This window comes from Nanorana parkeri, unplaced genomic scaffold (genome assembly GCF_000935625.1).
Source record: "Nanorana parkeri isolate BGI_ZX_2015 unplaced genomic scaffold, ASM93562v1 scaffold1061, whole genome shotgun sequence".
Taxonomy (NCBI): domain Eukaryota; kingdom Metazoa; phylum Chordata; class Amphibia; order Anura; family Dicroglossidae; genus Nanorana; species Nanorana parkeri.
The window spans coordinates 128729-149920 of record NW_017307329.1 but is presented as its reverse complement, the minus strand read 5'-3'; the positions used below and the strand labels follow the sequence as shown (position 1 = coordinate 149920).

Below are 21192 nucleotides of genomic sequence, written 5' to 3'. Positions count from 1 at the left end.
CACCTTGCGATAATTGTACGATAATCGCGGGAAATCCCGCGATCGTGCGACTATCGCAAGGTGTGTGGAAGGCGTGCGACCTCTGCTACTGTAAGGTCGCACTACTTTTATCTTAGGAACATGTTCGAAAACCCGCCGTGAATCGTACGATTGTTGGCGGGTGTGTGGCCTGTTCGTAAGATAAATGCCGCACGGGCCGGTGTGCGCAAGCGCACACTGCCCGTTCAGCATTGTGGTCATCGGAAGCCCACCCCTCAGCGGGGTGGGCATGCGATCATCGCAAGTACGATCTGCCTGTCCAAGATAGGCAGATCGTACATTTTTTTTTATTACCTTACAGTCTTGCGATGGTTGTAAGGTGTGTGCCCAGCACAAGATGGGCAGATCGTACAAGATTTTAATCAACGAAAGTCGTGCGATGGTTGTTAGGTGTATGGGCACCTTTAGAGGAAGCCTCGGCTGAGTATAACTTTGTTGTTTTAGCTCTCTAGACAAAACAGGCACTTAACCCTTGCAGTGTGGGAATATCCCCTCTGCAAGGTTTAAGATTTGATTTGCCCGGACTTCTGCTTTAAAAATGCTATTGGTCTCCTTTAACATTTTCCAAGCTTTTATTCAGTAAGTAGAAGTCCCCCAAGCTCCTGTTGTTTTCTGACTATATGTCTGTTCAGCTGTTAGTCATAACCATGAGTAGTGTGAGGCTCTGGAAAGAGAATGGATTGCAGGTCACATCAGTTCAAGCACTCCTGCGGCTTATGTCGTATAGCATTCAGACGATTAGAATTCATAGGATCCCGCGATAGGTATTCCGCTATTCAGATTTGTTCTGCCAAAGTGGCAAAATCAGTTTGTTTTGTTCTCCCTGAATTATGACGCTTTATTCTCTAATGTTCTTCCTAGCGTTAAACGTCGTGTAGTAAGAAACCTTTCCAAAGAAACGGGAAGACTGGGAGCTTTCATTCTCAATGAAAGCCATTTCCTGTATGGCCCTCATACAATGGTGTCTTCCTTTTCCGTGTACACCACAGATGTGGAATCAGTTCATGCTCGTGAATGTCCACAGATAAATCTTGCTGCTTTCTATGAATTGAATGGCTGCCCTGTCCTGTTGTGAAATAGATGCTCTCCGCTCAGTCCGTTTTCTTTTCCTTTCCTGTTTGAAATGATGTGTTTGACAGTATTTAGATGTTACTAATGAGATGTGGATTAACATTCTTTATTCATCTATCAGTTAACCCGTTTTTTTCCTCAAGCAGGGAAAAGCAACAGGTTTACATAAAATGAAGGGCCCATTCATGCATACATCGGTGATCTGCGTTTTGCCGCACCAGATCAACGCAGGTCATCCCTAGGACACATAGAAAACAATTGTTTATCCCATTCATACCACAGCATGGGTAGACATGCTGCATTTTTAACTGGATGCCACTGCAGGTCACTACACGGCAATGGAGTGTGTATAGTGTACACTACCAATAAAGTTTTTTTTTAAAATGTAAATAGTGACAGCTCCAGCAGTGTAAGATGCGGCACACATTGCCGGAGCTGCCACGATGCAATAGCCTGCCCGCTAAGCAAGCCCTCAATCTGCAGGCAGCACCTAAAAAAAAAAAAAGCAACCCTCCTCATCAGGACATCCCTTTGTTTATATTTTACTTTCCTCATTCCACCACTCCGTTTTTCATGTTCTTCAGGGACGCAAATGATCCTGCAGCTGATAGAGCCAGGCCGGTGGAGAGATACTCAGAACAATCGCAGGGGTTTGGAGTTAAGCAGAATGGGGAACCTGTACACACTGCATCAACCAACATTCCTGGGCTCCACCTATTGCAGTGATGATGTCAGTAATGCCTCAATAGAACTGGTGCGAGAGCGGTGGGCAGCGGTCGCCGGTCGTTATCACAGGAAATGGAAACATTGGCTAGGCAGAAAGGCTAGCTTTTTAAGAGTGTTGTACAGCAAAGTCCCCATTTAGACCTGTGCAGTTTGTCATGTGACAATGCACAACAAAACATTCCATTATTTTCTATGGGGACCATTCGCAGTTATGCACTGCCCTGCCATGCGACTATTTTTGGCATTACATACTGCTCTTTTGGTCCTATAGACTTCAATGGGAGTGCATGAAAACCACATGTATGTGCACTTTAGTTCATTTCTGGCGTTTATTGTGTGCATAACAACCAATCTCCTCCTATCAACATCTACTTTAGCCAGGCTGTATAGAAAGATGATGCAAGCAGGCCACATCTTGACGTGGAAGAACTAATATGGCTGGTGAGGGCAAGGACATTGCATTGCAATACCAGCGATTGTAATTACCAGGATCGCTGCAAGCGCCGGAAGCCCCAGCTGCTGCCAAAAAGCATGTCCTAACAGACAGGACTTTCTTATTGCTCAGAAAGCACAACACAACAAAGAACAAGCAGGGAGCAGGTACAAGGAAGGCAACGCCTGATGATGTCACAGCAGATATTGCTAGTCATTGTCCAAAACTAAAAATGCATGAAAAGCACATTACAATGCATCCAAAGCAAGCATAAATGTGCTAAAAGCACATGAATATGGAGGTACACCAGTGTGAATGGAGACTAAGAATGAAATGAAGCATTGATATGTGATATGCATATTTGATATGAAGTATGCCACAAATGAAATAATTCATTTTTTGTGCCCGCAGTTAAGGTTGCACCATCTTCCTTTCCAGCTGCACAGAATCAGATTCTCTGCTCCCATGCCATGCCCTTTGTTGTGGTGCTGAGTGCGGTTTATTGTTTTGTGAGCCATGTTAGACAGGAAAGTGGCTAAATGAATGTGACTGCATTGTGTTCTAGTACAGGGCTGGGGGAATCCCAGGAACCAGGTAGCCAATGCTCCTTAAAAGTTTCCTCAGGTGCCCAACTTTTGAGGTTTTTTTTCTAGTTGTCAATAGAGCTGGCTCCTAAATAAAATGCTGCTGGCTTCTGGATTGGACAGACTGGCTCCTGAATTCCAATTAATGATTCCACCCCTGGTAGGATTGCTGAAACAAAAATGGTAAATGGGAGAAGTGACTCAGCCATTTGGGTGGTCTTTTGGAGGTTTATGAAGGATTCTACCATAGTTGAGTGTTTTTCATAATCTGTCATATCAAAGGGACCCTGTCACCACTTATTAAAAAAAAACTCCAGCCCTGTAAAGGAAGCCCATCTATACTTAATTTTCCATGGCATCACTGCTCCCTGTATATGGTGCATAACTTTAGAGCAGTGGTTCTCAACCTGTGTAACCTCAGGACCCACATTTGTCGCAACCCAAGTCGCACTGCAATAGAAAGGTGCGTTTGGGGTGCCATCCAAATAAATGGCAACGCAACGCACCTCCCGCACCAGAACATGTAGTAGGTGCAATTGCGTGGTACAGGGCTGTTCGATTAACGCACTGTAGTAGTGTGAACGGGCCCTCAAAAACACTGACAGACACACACAACCACAAATACAATCTCACACACACATACACTCCCAAAAATAGTTTTTCTTTTTTTTAAGATCCACCCAGTCACCCTATCTTACAAGAACTGGAGTGGATCCTCAGCCTGGAGTCCAGTGTGGGCTGCTGTGCTGTGATGGAGCTCCATCCTCATGTGCATTGCATGTACAGCTCCCTTGTGCACCCTGTTGAGGTGCCGGGAGCCAGAATGTGATGTCACTCTGGTCCAGGCACCTATACAGGACATGTGAGGGAGCTGTAAGCAATGCACGTATGGATGAAGCTCCCTTGCCCCATCCCACCTCACCTCAAGCTGACACTCGGCGTCAGGCAGCATATTTTGAATGGCTGCTTGGCGAGAGAACTGACAGTGCTGCGCTAGGGGGAAGCCTCTCACCTAGAAAAGTGAAAGACATGCGGCGACCCACTTAACACGGGGTCACGACTCACCAGTTGAGAACCAAGGCTTTAAAGGACCAACAGTTGTTGAATTTTTCCATTTTGGGTGGAAAGGAAAAGGATGGTAAAAGCCTCTCGTGGCTGGTAGGGGAAGAGATCTGCCCAGCAGCTCTAGGCTAGATACACACCTCGGTTTTGTTCAGTGCATTAAAAAATCCTGCTTGTTGCATCTTTTGTGTGGCTTCCATAGGGGGTAACGGTAACTGGTAATGGTAACACATCACACTATACCTGTACAGTATCAAAAATGCAAAGCTGTCCATTGGGTAAACTGTCATAAGCGAACTTTGCATGATGCCATGGCTGAACTATAAAGGGATATTGGAGTTGTTAGCTACATGTATACACACACATGTAGGTTGAACTGGATGGACCTGTGTCTGTATTCAAGCTTAACAACCATGTAATATACTACAAAACATTGCGTCACAGATCTAGATAGGTATGCAAATAAGGATTCTGGCTAATGTACATACTAGTTATTCCAGTTTAGTGACAGAAAGTATCGGGTCCAGAGTAAAAGGCAGTCAACAAGCATTTTCAGAAGGCGCTCATTAATGGCAGCCCCCATATTTATTTTGCCACAGGTTTTCTTTAAAGATCCAGCTGGGGATCACATCCTGTGCCACTCAACCCAGAGCCACTGTGCTTTACTGAAGGATTCCACTAAGCACACTTAAAGTAGAACTCTGGGCATTTAAAAAAAACTTTTCCTTGCAGTGGCTCTACCCCCGCACTGCAAGGGTTACTTCTCTAGGGGTAGAATAAAGCAGATATACTCATCTGCCCCTCGGTCCCGCTGCATTTGGCACTCACTTCTCTCTCCCTCCTCTCTGGCTGTGGAATGTCCCTTGATGTCCTTACATCTAATGCAAGTCAGTGGACCTGCATAAGACATGGATGACATCAGCAGTCCTTGGAGCACGGACACGGTCCTTGCAGCCTCATCTCCACCAGACCACCGGAGCCTGGGTGAGATGAGGTTGCAGGGACCACTCTAGCAGCTGGGTGGGACTGAAGGTTAGGTTATATCTGCTTTATTCCATCCCCATAGGCTTTTAAACGCCCAACACAAGAAATCCCATGAATTTCAATGGCCCCTGTTCACATCTGAGCAGCAAAACGCCAAAAGCTTTTTTGGCAGTTTCAAGCTTGTTTTTCCCCTAAAGACTTTAATGGAAACGCCAGAAAACACACGGCAGAAGCATGTTGCACATTTTCACGCACGTTTGTCCATTGGCCGCAATGTTTCTTGAGCTGCCGGTGCAAAAGCGCGTCTTCACGTGCTCGTGTTTTCACACGTGTACAAATGCAAAAAAACGCACGCTGAACCTACATGTACAAACATGCAAAAAACAATGCTGCCTTGGTGTGAACCGAACTGTTACCCTTGAAGTGCGGGGGTAGCCCCGCTGCAAGGGAAAGTTTATAAAATGCCCAGAGTTCTGATTCTACTGCTTTTTTAAAATTCACAGATTCCGTAAGTCTTAGGCCCCATTCCCTAAGCGGATTTCCGCCGCGATATCGCGCATTTTTGCCGCCCAATTATTTTCAATGGAGCTGTCTTAATGTACAGCTCCATGTCGCTCGTCGTGGTCGCAAGTCACTCCCACAGGACCCTTTTTTGGCGAATTTTGCACGATTTTTAAATTTTTTAATGCAGCCCGACGGTGAAGGTCGCTCTTTAGTCGCTGGAACGTCGCACTGAAAGTCGCGCTATCCCAGCCGCGCGGATCCGCTCCAAAAGGTATGTCGCTTAGTGTGAATGGGGCCTCAGAGCTCTGGTATAGAATCCAAGATGGAGCCCCTTCAAATTGTTTCCCCTCTGTAGTAATGTGGGTTGGGGTAATGTAAAGGTAAATGCGGCTTTATTGTAGGTTTACATAAAACCGCGAGCAAAACTGGAAGTAAATACACTGCAGTTAGGTCCCGTATAGGCGTCCCGTGATAGCCACTTGTATTGTACACATTGCTTTCTAATCTTGGGTCAGTTTGGCTCATTCTTTTTATGGAGACCATCAAGATGCAAAACTGGGGACATATACACCCATACATACTGTACAGAATCTGATCTGACCACACAAGTGGTAAATAAGTGGAACGGGCAGTTTTGCTGGTGGTCACGTGACCTCATGGACCTAGGCATGGTTTCATCTTTTGCTCCTTCTGCAGTCACCTCATCTGAGCACATCTCCAAGATGCCATAACAAAGCTGAATCAACTTCTAGACTCTTTCAGCTTGCCTTTCCCTTGTTTTGGTTGATCATAGCAAACATGATTTTCTCTACTTGATATAATATGTAAACCAGACCCCCTCATAACTCAGTATAAAACCCAGCGTTTAACTGATCGGATAAAATATGTTACCTGCTTATCCCCAGTGATCAGCACAGAGATGATACTTTCTGAAACACATGAGCAAGCTATGATTCATAAAGAGTTATATTCATTGTTTGATGTTGGCACACTGTGTCAGGTTGCTCTGATTGCTACACCTTTCTTCCAGCTGTCTGCATAACCTCAATCCTTGTACACTTCAGAAGCAGCTCCACTGCATAAGCCAGCACAGAATTCTGTGGAGGCAGTGGCATACCTAGCCTATCTGGCATCCGGGGGCGATCATTTTCTTACCCCCCTTCCCCATACAAAAAATGAATACTGGAAATGGTGGGTATGACCGCAGTGGGCATAATAGGGCATGGTTAAATAAAAGTGTAAAAATGGCCATACAATGTTAGATTTCTCCCAGTCAGCTGCCCCACCCTCAGGCTGAACAAGTGGAATCATTTGATTCCCCCATCCATGCTAAATGGTGTGGATAGAGAAATGTTTGCTGCTGGTTATTGTATTCAGCAGCCACTTCTTCAGCGGCTGCAATACCTGAAGAATGCCTGCATCTGATTGGATGCAGTCACTTTTCGGCTGACAATTTTCCTCTCAGCTCCTCCAAATGGCATTCATCCAGCTGTACAATTATAAATCAGCCTTATAAAGTGTATCTAAAGCCAACATTTTTAGATGGAGTAGGGAAGGATTGGAGCATAGTGTCCTCACTGAGAACATTCATCCTCTTTGTCCTGGTGACCATTGTGAACAAGACCACAAGTAAGGAAAAACCTAAAGTTTTTAGATGTTAGTAGAACATAACTAGAGGAAATATTCCAATGGGGATGTGTTCTAGCTAGGGATGCACCGATACCGATACTAGTATTGGTATCAGTGCCGATACCAAATATTTGGGCGAGTGCTCATACTCACCCAAATGCTCTGATACTTATCTCCTATACCAGAACTTCCGGTCAGAGGGAGCTCTTCCTCTGACTGGCAGTGCCGAGGGAGCATGGAGCCGGCTTCCTTTCCAATCAGGAAGCCGGGTGGTGGGTTATGACCCGCTTCCTGATTGGCTAGGAAGCCGACTTCACTTCGTGCTAGGCAGCCTGACTTCCTAACCAATCAGGAAGCCGGGTGGCACATCATGACTCGTCTCCTGGCTTCCTGATTGGTCAGCCAATCAGGGAGGCGGGTCATGACATGCCAGCCGGCTTCCTGATTGGCTTAGGAAGCCAGCTTCACTTGTTGCTAAGCAGCCTGGCTTCCTGACCAATCAGGAAGCCGGGTGGCACATCAGTCTCCTGGCTTCCCGATTGGTCAGTCAATCAGGAAACCGGGAGGCGGTTATCCGGCTTCCTGGTTGGCTAGAAAGCTGGCTTCACTTGTTGCTAAGCAGCCTGGCTTCCTGACCAGTAAGGAAGCTGGACAGCTTCCTGATTGGTCCAGAGGCAAGGCAGGCACCGCAAGTGAATCCGGTGTTTTCGATAGAACACCGGCTTCCCAGGCAATCAGGAAGGTGGGTGATGATCTGCTGCCCGACTTCCTGATAATTGGGGGAACACGACACCAGTATCGGTATTGGTGAGTACCGCAAAAAAAAATATATCGGCACTCTATACTAAAAAACTGTTATCGGCGCATCCCTAGTTTAAGTGACTGCTGTGTAAAGGAAGATTTCCTTACTTGGATCCCGAGATAGGAAGTGAAGGAAAAGTTCCCTAATGGGACACAGGAAAAAACCATTTGACAGGAGTTTGAACCATTACGTACTCTACAATACTCTACATAGCTTATTAGCAGAACTAATGTGCTCATTGGAAGAATTACCTATAAAATTGGTGGGATTCTTTCACTTGCAGTGATACGTCACAAGGACAAATAGAGAGGGTGAATCTCCCTAACGGGGACACAAACCTGACAGGTGCTCTAATCCCTCTCTATTTTACCCAAAAAGAAAAGAAAAAAAAACAAGTTTTGGCTTCAGTTGCACCGTAAACAATTACACAAAACTGTTTACAAGAATCCAATCACTGATTTGGGGATTTGAGCAGGAGACTGGTAAATCCCTGGCTGTGATCTGTAGGGCTGCCATCATGATCCAAGCATCTCTTAGAGCTAAAAAAAAAAGGATTACATCTCTGCTATTTGTCCCCAGCGTGTAACACAGTTGCAGTTCTCAGATGTACTAATCGGGTACAATTTATAGATCCATTAACTCTCACTTTATTGGTGCTTCACACACTTAATTAACCTTGTAACTTTCGTTGGCCGAAAGATCCGTTTGAAGAATTGTTTGATGATTTAATAGCACCAACTGTTGCAAATGCACAATTAACTTTCACGATCTGGAGTTAGGAGAGAAGGGGTTCTATTTGAAGCATGTTCTTTCACACTGCTGATAACATTTTTTTTTAGTGGCGTTTCTAAAGGATGTTACTTACAGTAGTCGTGTGCTTTTGTAAAGGTACAATATATCTTTTTCAGACATAATGTTCATCTCTTGCACTTTTCTTCTATTGATCTTCCGTAATGTATGCAGGCAGAGAGTCTGTATATAGAGAAGCTCTGTCATCTGCTTATTTGCATGCAGACGTGGCGCTCGCACACTGGTTTTCTTAATTTCCTGTATTTATAACGTCAACATGTACAGAGTGCATAGAACAAAAATAGCCATTACGGTTATGATGAGAAGGGACTAAGGGAATCAAAAAGCCCTCCAAAAGAATCAGCGTAGCAAGGTAAAGTCTTTAGTCCATTCTCACTATAACCTAATGGTTATCCTTGTTCGTTGGGTCCCAAGTGATATTCCACAGAAGCCATAGATTCTATACACTGCACTGATAATGGCCAAAAACCCTGATACAGTTGTTTGTATGCAGTTTGGAATCAATGGCTCAGTAACAGTAGGCTGTATTTGCACTATATACCAGCAGTTCTGGATGTGCATTTGGCTATACGGTTGTAATGAACAGATTTTCATGGCTCTACTTGCTGTCCTAAAATGAGAATTAATCTTATTTTTGAGATGTGTCATGGAATACCTTCTGTTCCATAATGGCTTTACTGTTCCATGCAGAGTACATACGTAGACGCAATAACTTCAATAAAGGCTCTAAAAATGCAGTCCTCTAAAATATTTTAAACCAGGACTGGACAAATCCCAGGGGCCAGGTAGCCATTGATCCTTAAGATTTACAACTGGTGACTAACTTTTGAGGCTTTCTCTATTTGTCAACGGAGCTGCCTCCTAAAAGAAAATCCTGCTGGCTACTGGAGTGGACAGACTGGCTCCATATTAATTCATCCATTCCTGTTTAACAAACAAACTGATATTCCAATCATTGAGACTTCTTTCACAGGGTTTTTATTGGGTCTATAAGTGTTAAACCTCACCATAACTTACCAGCTTGTACTATTGTTTAGGTCCATAAGCCCTACCCCATAGAAGCCATAGAGTACATAGAGGCAGCAGCACTTAGCATTGCTAGAGGTGAATGGGCTTTACTGCTACTTACTGCTTCTTAAGGTGCCCATACACTGCACGATTCTCGTACGAGAATCGCGGGAAATCCCGCGATCCTACGAGAATCGTGCAGTGTATGGAAGGCGTGCGACCGTTCCTACTGTACGGTCGCACGTCTTCCATCGAACAAGCAGGCTGGAAAACCCACCGGGAATCGTACAATTCTCGGCGAGTTAGTGGCCTGCTTGTTCAACAACTGCCGAGCGGGCCGGTGTGCGCATGCGCACACTGCCCGTTTGCAGTCATCGCAAGCCCGCCCCTCATTGCAGTCATCGCAAGCCCGCCCCTCATTGCAATCTCGCAAGTACGATCTGCCTGTCCAAGATGGGCAGATCGTACGTTTTTTTAAGTACTCCACAACCCTCGCAAGACAAAAGTCTTGCGAGGGTTGTAAAGTATATGGGCACCTTTACTGCTTTCTCAATGCAGGTGTCTGGGTCAGATCTAACTTGATTACAACAGACCAACCTCAGATTTTCAGAAAGGATAACTATGCTTATTCCAACACATGGAAGTTCTTTATAAAGACTGTAAAGGTGGTCATACACCCAACCATCGCACGACTTTTGTTGTGCGATGGTTGTAAGGTGATTAAAATTTCGTACGACCTGCCCATCTTGGACAGGCAGATCGTACTTACGATCAGCGCAAGTCCTCCCCGCTGAGGGGAGGGCTTACAGATGATTGCAATGGTGAGCGGGCAGTGTGCGCCTGCGCACCTCGGTCTGTGTGGCTTTCGTCTTGCGATCGCGCTACCAACCCGCCAAAAATCATACGATTTTTGCTGGTTTTTCTAGCGTGCTCGCAAGACGAAAGTCGCGCGACCTTACAGTATATTTAAGTCGCGTCCCATGCACCTTACGATTATCGTACGATCCCGGGTTCCCCTTCGATTATCGTACGATAATCGTCAGGTGTATGGGCAGCCTAAAGCTGTTATTATGATCACCATCTTCACTACCAGCCGAGTTAGGGCAGGTTCACGCAGATGCAGTTGCGATGCAGTCCGTTCAGTTTGGCTGCTGCAGCCAAAATACATCACAATGCTTTCCTATGGGATTTCTGGTGCTCTATTCACACCAGTGCAGTCCGTTGCGATGCAGTCAGAAAAAATACTGCTTGTCCTATTTTAGCTGCATCAGACCGCAACAGGACACATCACAACGCATCAAAAATGCCTGCAGATGCACGGCAACGCACCTGAAATCCCATTTTAAGCAAAAAACCCTGCACCAATCGCTGTAAAATCGTGGCAAATCACATTGCAGCTGTGCAGACGCACGCTGTTGTGGTGTGAACTAGCCCTTAATGACATGGAACCATCATGCAGCCACTGAAGCCTAAAATGTCTGAACATTTATCTAAAACCACATTATGTACCTTTGCTGTCCCCAAAGCACAACACAAAACGGAAAACTTGAAACAAGTGTCCCAATTGGACATTTCTAGAGCTGCAACCAACTAATCGATAATGAGAGTAGTTGTCAACTATTCTCATTATCGATTAGTTGGTTGAATCCCCTAGCTCTCTCCTCCATTGCTAGGAGGAGGGCACAGCAAGCAGTGGGTGGATGCAATAGCCAGCCTGCTATTAGCTATTGCAATTTGAAATGGCCGGTAGGCTGATTATTGCACTAGCCCACTACCTGCTGTATTTACATTCAGCTGCCATCTGTGGAATCTGGCCACTGGCCGCTGTCATTCCCTGACTGAAGCTATTCAAGCTCCATGTGCTTATAATGCAATTATTAAACAAAAAAAATGATAAAAGGTGGGAAAAAAAAGTAATTTCAATGGCACTCCAAATGTACCTTCCACCCACAGTGTGATCGCCCGCACTGGAACGCATGGTACCTCAATGCTGTGCATTCCAGTGTAGTGCGATTGCAAAAAATTGTGATGCAGTTTTATTCTGAAGTAAACTTTATGTTTGTATCACTGCATTTGTGTATTTTATTTTTAGTTAAGGGCGGTATTTATTACATTTTTTAGATCCGATTTAATAAAAAAAAAATTATTGGCCAACGTATCGATTATGGAAATAATCATTAGCTGCAGCGCTAGATGTTTCCCCCTCCTGATGACAACTGTCAAATTTGGCATTTTGCCTCATTCGCCATCAGGACAAATGGGGTGAATTTTCCGAGCAGGGACACAGCAATCACATCCTGACAGGGGTTATAATCCTTCCCTACTCCATCCAAAACTATATTTGTTTGGCTTTAGATGTTCTTAAATTTACATTTTATGTTCTTCAGTGAGCAGTAAAGCCTGAATCAGAATGGCAACCCCAGACACTGCACCTCTAAAAACAAGTCAGCAATGGCACGTCCCTCATCTGCATTCTAACTAATGTCCATGAATACCCCCTTCCCTGATATATCGATGACCACTCTTGTCAGCATTTCCATGCCGCCTCGCGACTCCACGAGATGTTGAAAGGTGATGCGAGGAATCTGACACTGCACTGTTGTCCTTCTGTTGTTTTGTACCAGTCTTGCCACTCTCCGTTCTGCCTTAACATTGACTAGTCGCTGACGGCCACAATTCGCACGTTCAGACCCAGATTTTCGGCTGACAGTCCAGTCTTTAAACACTTTAACAACAGCTGCTCTTGAACATTTAACGAATTCTGCTGCTTTTCTGATACTCGCTCCATGGCTCGCACCAACAATCATCCCACATTCAAAGGCTGTTAAATTGCGTTGTTTCCCCATATCTTCAGAAAAAAATCACTTCTACGGTCGTGGTAAACAACCTGCTTCCCTATTTATAATGGTCTGGCAACTTCAGCGCGGAGTTATAGCTAATTTGCCTACAAACGTCAGGTGGTCATAATAATCAGGCTACTCAGTGTATATGAAAGATGCAGTGACCAAAATTCGATGGAAGTAAATATGTAAGAGTCATCTATGCTGACTTTCAGCTGAGTGTTACAATAATGGACATTAGAACTTTCTCTGAAGCTTTTTGTCCTGCTCCAGAAATGTCAGAGCGTCCTTTACACGTTCCCGTACTCTCAGGGCTTTGTCATTTCTGGTAAATTAAGTCACCTAATAATGTGTGTGAGAAGAACACGGGGAGGATCAATCCATTTGTGGTGGACTCCTGCTGGGTTGCTCCGGGTGTCTGGGATGGCTCAGTGATGCTAGATAAGTGACAGGCTGTTATTGAGCAAGAAAGGAGAAACCTGTACAAACAAGCAATGGCCTCTCCAATAACCCTTTTAGCTGTACAACATAAAATACCAAAATACAAAACCGTTATGAATAAAATCAACATTACAATAATTGGCAAATCCCCATCGAATGATTAAAGAAGAAAGAAAAACTTACTCTTGCAGTAGGGCTACCGCCACACTGCAAGGGTTAAGTGTTTGTTTTGTCTAGGGGGCTCAAATTGAGCAGATATACCCACCTGATCCTGAGGAGGGGGCTTGCAGCATTTTGACCGGACCGCAGGCACAATGTGCCCTGCGATCCCGTGCGGGCGATCGCATTGCGGCAGGAGGGCGTGGCTACGGTGCCATTCACTTCAATGGCCCACCACGCCCCTTCCAGCCCAACGAAATAGTGAGCTGGCCGCAATGCGATACAGTGCGTTCTGGCCAGAATCGGGCCGGAACGCACGGCATATGGTGTGAACGTACCCTAAATCAGGATATCAGGACCAGTAATCGGGAGCAGCTGATTCTGCAGGAAAGTAAAACTTTAAAAATCAAGGAGCAGCATCCATTGTAAGTGATTTCACCGGCATATGAAATGGCTCAAAGCATTTTGTCTTTATATCACTTTAAGACAAGCAAAGCCACAGCAGAATTGTTTAGTTGATTGAATGGATAGACAAAGGGGGTTCGTGACGAAAGCTCTGCTTTCAGAGGGACCTTCAGTCCTAAAGCTCAATTAGAGAAATGTAATCAAGTGCAGTATAATATCCTGTCTCCGGGTCCGCAGAGCTGCCGTGGGTTAGGATCTGCACTGAAGCTCCTTCCAATCTAGTGCAGTTCATATATTTTCCTCTAAAACTTCCATTGAAATTCAGCTTTCCTACATTTGCTGTAAAAATCTGACGCACATCCTTCCAGAAAAGCACTTTGTGCTCCAGTTTTTGTCGGCACTTATCTTCACAATCCTGAAAGCTGCAGTTCTTAACTCATTACCGATCTTCTGACTGTCTATACTGAGCAGTGCAATATGTCTGCAGCTCATAAATTATGGGCCATCCTTTGCATACGTCTTCTAATGCATTCACTGCAAATCTGTCCTGAATGGTATCAATTATTAACTGGCATACATGAATAAGCAATAAAGTTAGAAGTGAAGACATGACACAGTCAGAGCCCTGGCAGTCGTGCTGTACTGTCTATGCAGTACATTTGCCTGGTCCTGCTGGGGTGTAGCTAGCTTGGCTCTGTATATCGAAAAATCTTATGCACAGCTCTTGTTATATTGTCCGCCCGTAAATTGTTATATTACCGTTTTGAGATAAGGCAGCGGAGTTACATTTGGAAATGGCTGATGCTTTTAAAGGGAATGTACAATAAATTTATTGTTTAAACGGCCTAAAAGAGATCAGCTCGGTTATAAATTATGTTATCGATCTGTGTTAATGATTTTAAAAGCTTTATTTCTATGTCTAGAATCTCATTTTAGACAATTTGTTCATGGCAGTAGCCATTTTGCTTATATTATACTCAAGCTTTGCCTCTACTTTGCAGTGCTACATAGTGGTTGTGCTTTACTGCTTCTTCTTAAAGAGAAACCTCACCCTAAAAATAACAAGGACACTTTTAGAAATGTTTAGTGATGGCAATCTACAAACAAATACTTCTAGATAATTGCCGGCTTTGTATTATTTGCATACTCTATTCTTCTTTTCCTCCCCATTCTTCTCACAGTGGGCATTTTTGACTAAGGGCAGATTATTCCATCTTCCTTTACTTCCTGTAACTCTGGGTCTGCCTCCTGGAACATGTGACAGTGCACATCATCTGACCGAGAAAAATGCCTTTCCATTGAGATCTTCTGACATTTTGCAGTTACAAATGAGATTCTTAAGAAGGCACTGGTGATGTAGCCTTTCCAGGAGGCATCTATGAGGCCAGGGCTACATCCCCAGTGCCTCACTCCACCCACCTTGAAGTGGAAACATAGGAACTGTAAGTAAAATAAAAAAATATTTAACTAATTATTGTAAGAGGATTTGATATCAGCATGCAGACCTGTACTCTGATGTGTGATGTTTAGTGAAAGGGGGTAAAGGTCTTACTTTAAGATGCAAGCCTGTGAGTCGACTGGCACATATAAAACAATGCACTGCCCGTGTGTCTGATATCTTATGTCAACCTTTTAACTAGGGAGGCAGAATGAAGCAGATTTAGATACAGAGCTTCATCTACTGGTTTAAGTTGAGCTCCAGGCAAACATCTAAATATGGAATATGTATAAGAGAGCTGATTTATATTTGCATTGATGTTTATCCAGTCCCGAGATTAATTCTGGCCATACGGACGAGGTACAAATTTTCTTTGCTCCAGTTATAGATGTTTTCCTCTTCCCAAACCGTGACTGGACAGTGAAAGGAGAAGCAGCAGACTGATGAGCTCATCTCTCTGCTCTACCTTGCTATCATCATGCCCCTTGTTAGCACACTGTCACACAACTGGCCTTATGCTGCTCCTCCCTCTTACAGTCTAAGCTCTGCTATGCTGTGGACAGTGAAAAGTTGATAACTGGTCAAATTCAGGTTCTTGCACTGCTTGCATTTAAAAAAATAAGTTTAAAGGAGAACTACGAGGTGAGTGAAAATTACTCATCCTCATAGTTTGAGCCGATATGTGACAATGAAACTGTCACACGTCGGCACAATAGATCGGGAAGTGAGCGAGCACATACCGTCGCTCGCTCACTTCTCGATCTATCCCTGCATAAGTCATTAAAAGTTGAATTTGGGGAAACCACTAGAAACATTGACCGAGTTCAATCGCTTTTGTTTGATTTGTTCATCGCAAACAACTGAAAGTTTGTACATTTTGCCAACAAACCTGATTTTATGGGGTTGAATCATTTTGATTACATCTGCACGGCATATAATAAGAAACAGAAGTGGGTTCTTCTTATTCCAGTGCCCTAAGTGCCACAAACCGATGTAACAGCACTTTCCACAATCTCCTTGTTTATAAGCTGTCATAAACTGGCATGTGCTCATTTTGTCTTAATTTTTGCTTCTGTGCAGCAATCAATTCGCATTTCATCTCATCCAAAGGACAGACAAGGAATATGCTGACATTTCCTGCACATGACAATAACGATGACAAAATGTAACGCACTCATTTAATAGATCCTTAGCAGCAAACACTGACACAAAGTAATGACAGGCTAAAGCGTACAGCAACACAAACACTAGAACAGGATTAATGGGAAAGCAAAACTTCAGGTAAAAATGTTCTTAACCCTTGCAGTGGCGCTACCCCCTCACAATGGAAGGGTCAAGTGCTCTGCTTAAAGTCTTAAAATGATTCAACCCCTGAATACTAGGGTTGCACCAATACCGGTATTTCGGTATCGAGTACCGATATTTTTTATTCGGTACTCGCCCATACCGAATACCGATACCGGAAGTCCCATTAAGGAAGCCAGGTGGCGTGTAATGACTTGCCACCTGATTTCCTGATTAGCAGGGAAGCTGTCCCCATGCTTCTCGTCACTAGCTGGCCAATCAGGAAGCCGGGCGCCGTGTAATGTCATGAGGTGACAAGGAATCATGTAGCTGGCTTCCCGGCCAATCAGGAAGCCGGGCAGCGTGTAATGATGAGCTGCCCGGCTTCCTGATTGGCCGGGAAGCCAGCTACATGATTCCTTGTCACCTCATGACATTACACGGCGCCCGGCTTCCTGATACAGAAAGTATCGGGCTAGGCATCGGAGCATTTGGGCGAGTATGAGTACTCCCCCAAATACTCGGCACGTATTGGTGCATCCCTACTGATTACTGTACAATTCCTCACAAGAGCACAAATCTGAGCTTTCTGAGAAGGCAGGTTGAGAAAAACCTTCGACTGACTGCAAAAGAACTGCAGCAAGACCTGGTGGCAAATCCGCAGGTTCTTGCCGCAGTAATCCCCAGCCGCAGCTTCGAGCACCATGTGCATGAGGCGGAAGGGTGCCAAAGCTGTCCAGCCCCTTTCTGCCACTTGCATATTCTATTGGTCAGCGGGGCAGCCAATTATAGTGATGAGCCAATAGGAATGTGTAGGGGACTGGAGGTAGAGGCTAGCTCTGACCCTACCTGGAAGTGTTAGTTCTTTGCCTTTGCTGCAGATATTGCCTGCAGTTTATACCAAGATCATACAGAGATTTTCATTTTTTTCTAAACTGACAGAGTCTCTGTGAATGTGATGCCCCCACCCGCCCATCTTTGTTCTCGTTGGACCAGTACTCATCAGACAGCACACGGGGTTAAAGTGGAGCATGGTCTTCTTTTCCCAAAATGATTGCTGCTAGTAAAGTTGCATGCAGTCATTTCAGGGAAGGCTATCTTTCACAAAGAAATGTGTTTACAGAGCATGAAATTAACATTTCTGTACAGCGGCAAATAATTGCTCACCAGATACCTACTTCTGTGGGAAAATGTGCTCCCGGGGAGGTGATTAGTAAGGTCACCTGATCACAAGGCAGCACAATTAGCAAAAGAGACACGTGTGAGCAGGAGGGAATTACACCAACTGTTCATCTTCTTGTCTGTCCTTTTTGTGTTTTCTTTAATTATTTAGTTTATTTAAATAACAGCTTGTGTTACGGTGAAAAAGCATATGTTCAAATCAGCCATAAGTCGCTCTTCATGGAAAAGAATTCGGATGTGTGACAGTGAAAAGATAGAAGTTAAAGGATAACTAGACTTTATATAATTATCTCAGAGTGGCCTCCAAAGGCAGCACTTTTGATCCCCCCCAGTGGTATTTTATGTTTTTGGACCTTTTTGTGATTTTTTTTTTTTTTAATTATGGTTACATGACACAAAATATCATATTCCTCTTTTGATCTTCTCCAGTGGTTGGTGGTGATGACGACGTCAGTAGTCAGTATGGTAATGCCCCAATAGGGCTATGATTCCCTGAATTCATAGTGTGTCCTCAGTCTTTCAGGTTGAATTATTCTGGGCCGATATATTATGGAGGACAGTTCCAATCTAAAGAATGAGTATTGCAGCCTGAGCTGATTTTTTTTATTTTGTTAACTGCCTGGAAGCCTATTTAAGTTTTTTGTTTTTAAATTGCATATAGTTGGGCTTTTTGGTTAACCTTATACTCACCAGTCCAGGCTCCTGCAAGATGCACACCATTTGACCCATGGGGAGCCACACCGCCACCACTGCAAACTCTTGGCCAGTTCCGTACTTCTGTGCCTGTGTGGAAAATTCACATTAATTCCTATGGAGAGGTCATGTATTGCTGTGACGCATAGGAATGAATGGGGTGTTCCCCACGCATGCACACATACAGCATAAAGGGACTAGATGAAGAGTTTTTAGTGATGCCTGTGCAAACTGCGTTCCTCCACAGGAGCTTGGTTAGGTTAGTTATGATGTAAGTGGCCACCGTTTTGGTTGATTTAAGCAACAGTTAGGCAAACCATGGCAAAAATCCTAGTTTATGTGGGAAAGAGGTATAGCATTTTGTATTGTTGTATTAATAAATGTGCTAGGCTCATTGGACCAGGGGTGGACAAATTAAAATGGAATTCAGGAGCCTGCCCAATCCAGAAGTCAACAGGATTATTTTTAGGAGCCAGCTCCATTTACTAGAGAAAACCTCAAACGTTAGAGACCAGCTCTCATTTTTAAGGAGCATTGGCGACCGGGCTCCTGGGATTTGTCCAGCCCTGCATTACACTATTGATTATTAAAATAAAGGGGCAGTTGTCCTTTATGTTTTGGTGGTATACTGTCTAGGGCAGAATTTCTCAACCCGAGTGCCATGGCACACTGGTGTGCCTCCTGACCTCCCCATGGGTGCCTCCAAATTTTGTGGTAATATGATTGTGATATGAAGGGGGGAATGAAGGCAAATTTTAAGGGGGCTCTTGATGTAAAAGGGGTTGCTGCTGATGCAAAGGGTGACTGATGTTAAGGGGAGGGGGATATCTTGATGTGAAAGGAGAAACCCACTATTTTGGGAGGTTTTGCGTGGGGTCCCCCTTAGAAAATATAACATATTAAACTGGGTTGCCTCAAGATTTTGCATACTTTTAAAGGTGCAATGACTAAAAAAAAGGTTGAGAAACGATGATCTAGGGCTCTCCCTCCCTTAAAGGAAGCAGGCACATCTTTTCTTTTCTCTTTTTATAACACTGAGATTGCTCAGATGGCCCTAAAGAATGCAGACCCTTTGTTTCAGAGATCAGCTGGAAGAAGAACAAGGTAACAGAAATACCTTTAGAACAGGTATGACTCTTAAAAAAAGGTCTGTTATAATAAATATCGTTCACTTGGATGGAATTCCTAGTACCCATAGCCATGAAATGAGAGTTGCCCAATCCAGCAGTTTTTGACTGGAGGCAATCCTCTTCTGACTTGGTTTAGGCTCTGAGCTTATTGCTCTGAAGTCTGAACTTGTGCCTCTGCATGCTTGTTCCAGATCAGCAAGTCAAGATTAGAATGGTAGCTCTAAAGGTTTCACCTTTATAAACCAATTCAATAATGCCAGTTCTCATATTTCTGTCCTCACTGTTTTCTTTTAAGCATCTGGACAGTTTTAGAATGCCGTCTGATGGCTGCTGTTACTGCTGAGATAAGCCATTGCCAGAGGTGTCTCCGAGCGCCACCCTACATCTCTCCTTGAAATACACACAAATGATGAGTCAAGCCGAGTATTTGTGTATGTGACAGCCATGCAATACTGGTGCCTGGCTTCTGTCAGATCATGTCCATCCAACCACCCTCCAAATGTATGGGCAGCATTATAGATGAACCCCTGGCAAACCGATAAATACAGAGATTAAATAGCTGTTTTACCTGCCAAAAGATTTCTAGTTCTATTCAGTCCTAAGATTTACACGGGCCCCTCACATAGCACAGCCTGGTGGCTGGCACCACTGACAATTAAAGCGTATGTAAACCCTGGCCATGAAATCATATTTGCTCCATGTTAAATATTCCATGTGGACCTCTTTCATGTGGACGGTAATACAGGCCTCCCCCCAACCAACCGCTTTAATTGAATATAATGGCCTATCATGCTTGTCCACATACCGTTACAGCTCATTTCAAATAGCATGTGGTGTTTGGAAGGTGGTGCCACTTGTCATACGTAACCATTGCAATCAGTGGGGCCGTGCTGCAACCTTGTGGGCACACAGTTGCAGCCCAGTATTGCGATAAAAATTTCCCATTGGGATTAGAAAAAAAGAGAAAAAAATAGCTTTCAGGAGGCGGCAGTATTTCACTACCTTTTGCGGTGGAGCCTGCTGTGCACGTAAACGAGGCCTTAGGCCTGGTTCACACCTAGGCGCATTGCATATGCGCGGTTGTCGCGATTCGGTTGTCGCGATTCGCGGTAAAAAAATTGCGCGACAAACGCGCGTTTCCGAGGGCTACTTGGCTGTATCCCAATGGAAACGCGCAACAAAAACGCCCAAAAGTAGTACATGTACCTTTTTCAGGCGTGGGCCGTTTTGTAGCGCGTTAGGGACGGGCTGAAATACGCCAAGGTGTGAACCAGACCTTACTCTCCAAGTCAACTGCTTGTTAATGTTATATCTAATCAGCCAATCACATGGCAGCAACTCAATGCTTTTAGGGCCGGTTCACACCACAAAGTGCGTGTTCCAGTGCGTTCGGCCTCTGGCACGCAAGCTGGCTGGCTCCCTGCGTTTAGGGGCGGGAGGGAGCGTGGTGGTGCATTGGAATCAATGGCACCGCAGCCACGCCCACCGTCCACTGTGCGATCGCCCGGAACACAGACACATTAGTGCTTGTGTTCCGGTCCAATGCGACCTGCAAAAATATTGCTTGCAGTATTTTTGCAGAACGCACTAGACCATAACGCAGGCACTAATGTGCCTGCGTTCCAGGTGCGGGCGATCTCACAGTGGGCTGGGGGCGTGGTTGCCGTGCCATTTACTCCAATGCACCACCCATAAACGCAGGGAGCCGGCCGGCTTGCGTTCCAGTGCGTTCCAGAGGCCAAACGCGTTGGAACGCGGACTTTGTAGTGTGAACTGGCATGTAGACATGGTCAAGATGATCTGCTGAAGTTCAAACCGAGCATCAGAATGGGAAAGAAAGGTGAGTTGCTGAAATGGATTGTTTAGATTTGTCTTCGTATTATATATTGTCTTCATATTACATATTCATGGTGTATTTAAAGAAGAACTCAGGGCAAATACAATTTTAACCCTTGCAATGGAGCTACC

At 44.6% G+C, this 21192-nt stretch overlaps 1 protein-coding gene across 3 annotated transcripts in view; it reads left to right on the top strand.

The window, feature by feature from the left end:
* GALNT10 (polypeptide N-acetylgalactosaminyltransferase 10) overlaps positions 1-21192 on the top strand; it is a 208357-nt gene that overhangs the window by 69764 nt on the left and 117401 nt on the right. Inside the window, exon 4 of one of the 3 annotated variants that reach the window (XM_018567554.1) lies at positions 7707-7724. The exons of the other annotated variants lie outside the window; for them this stretch is intronic. Within the exon in view, the coding sequence (XP_018423056.1) occupies positions 7707-7724 (18 nt within the window). The remainder of the gene's footprint in view (positions 1-7706; positions 7725-21192) is intronic. 3 annotated transcript variants of the gene reach the window in all.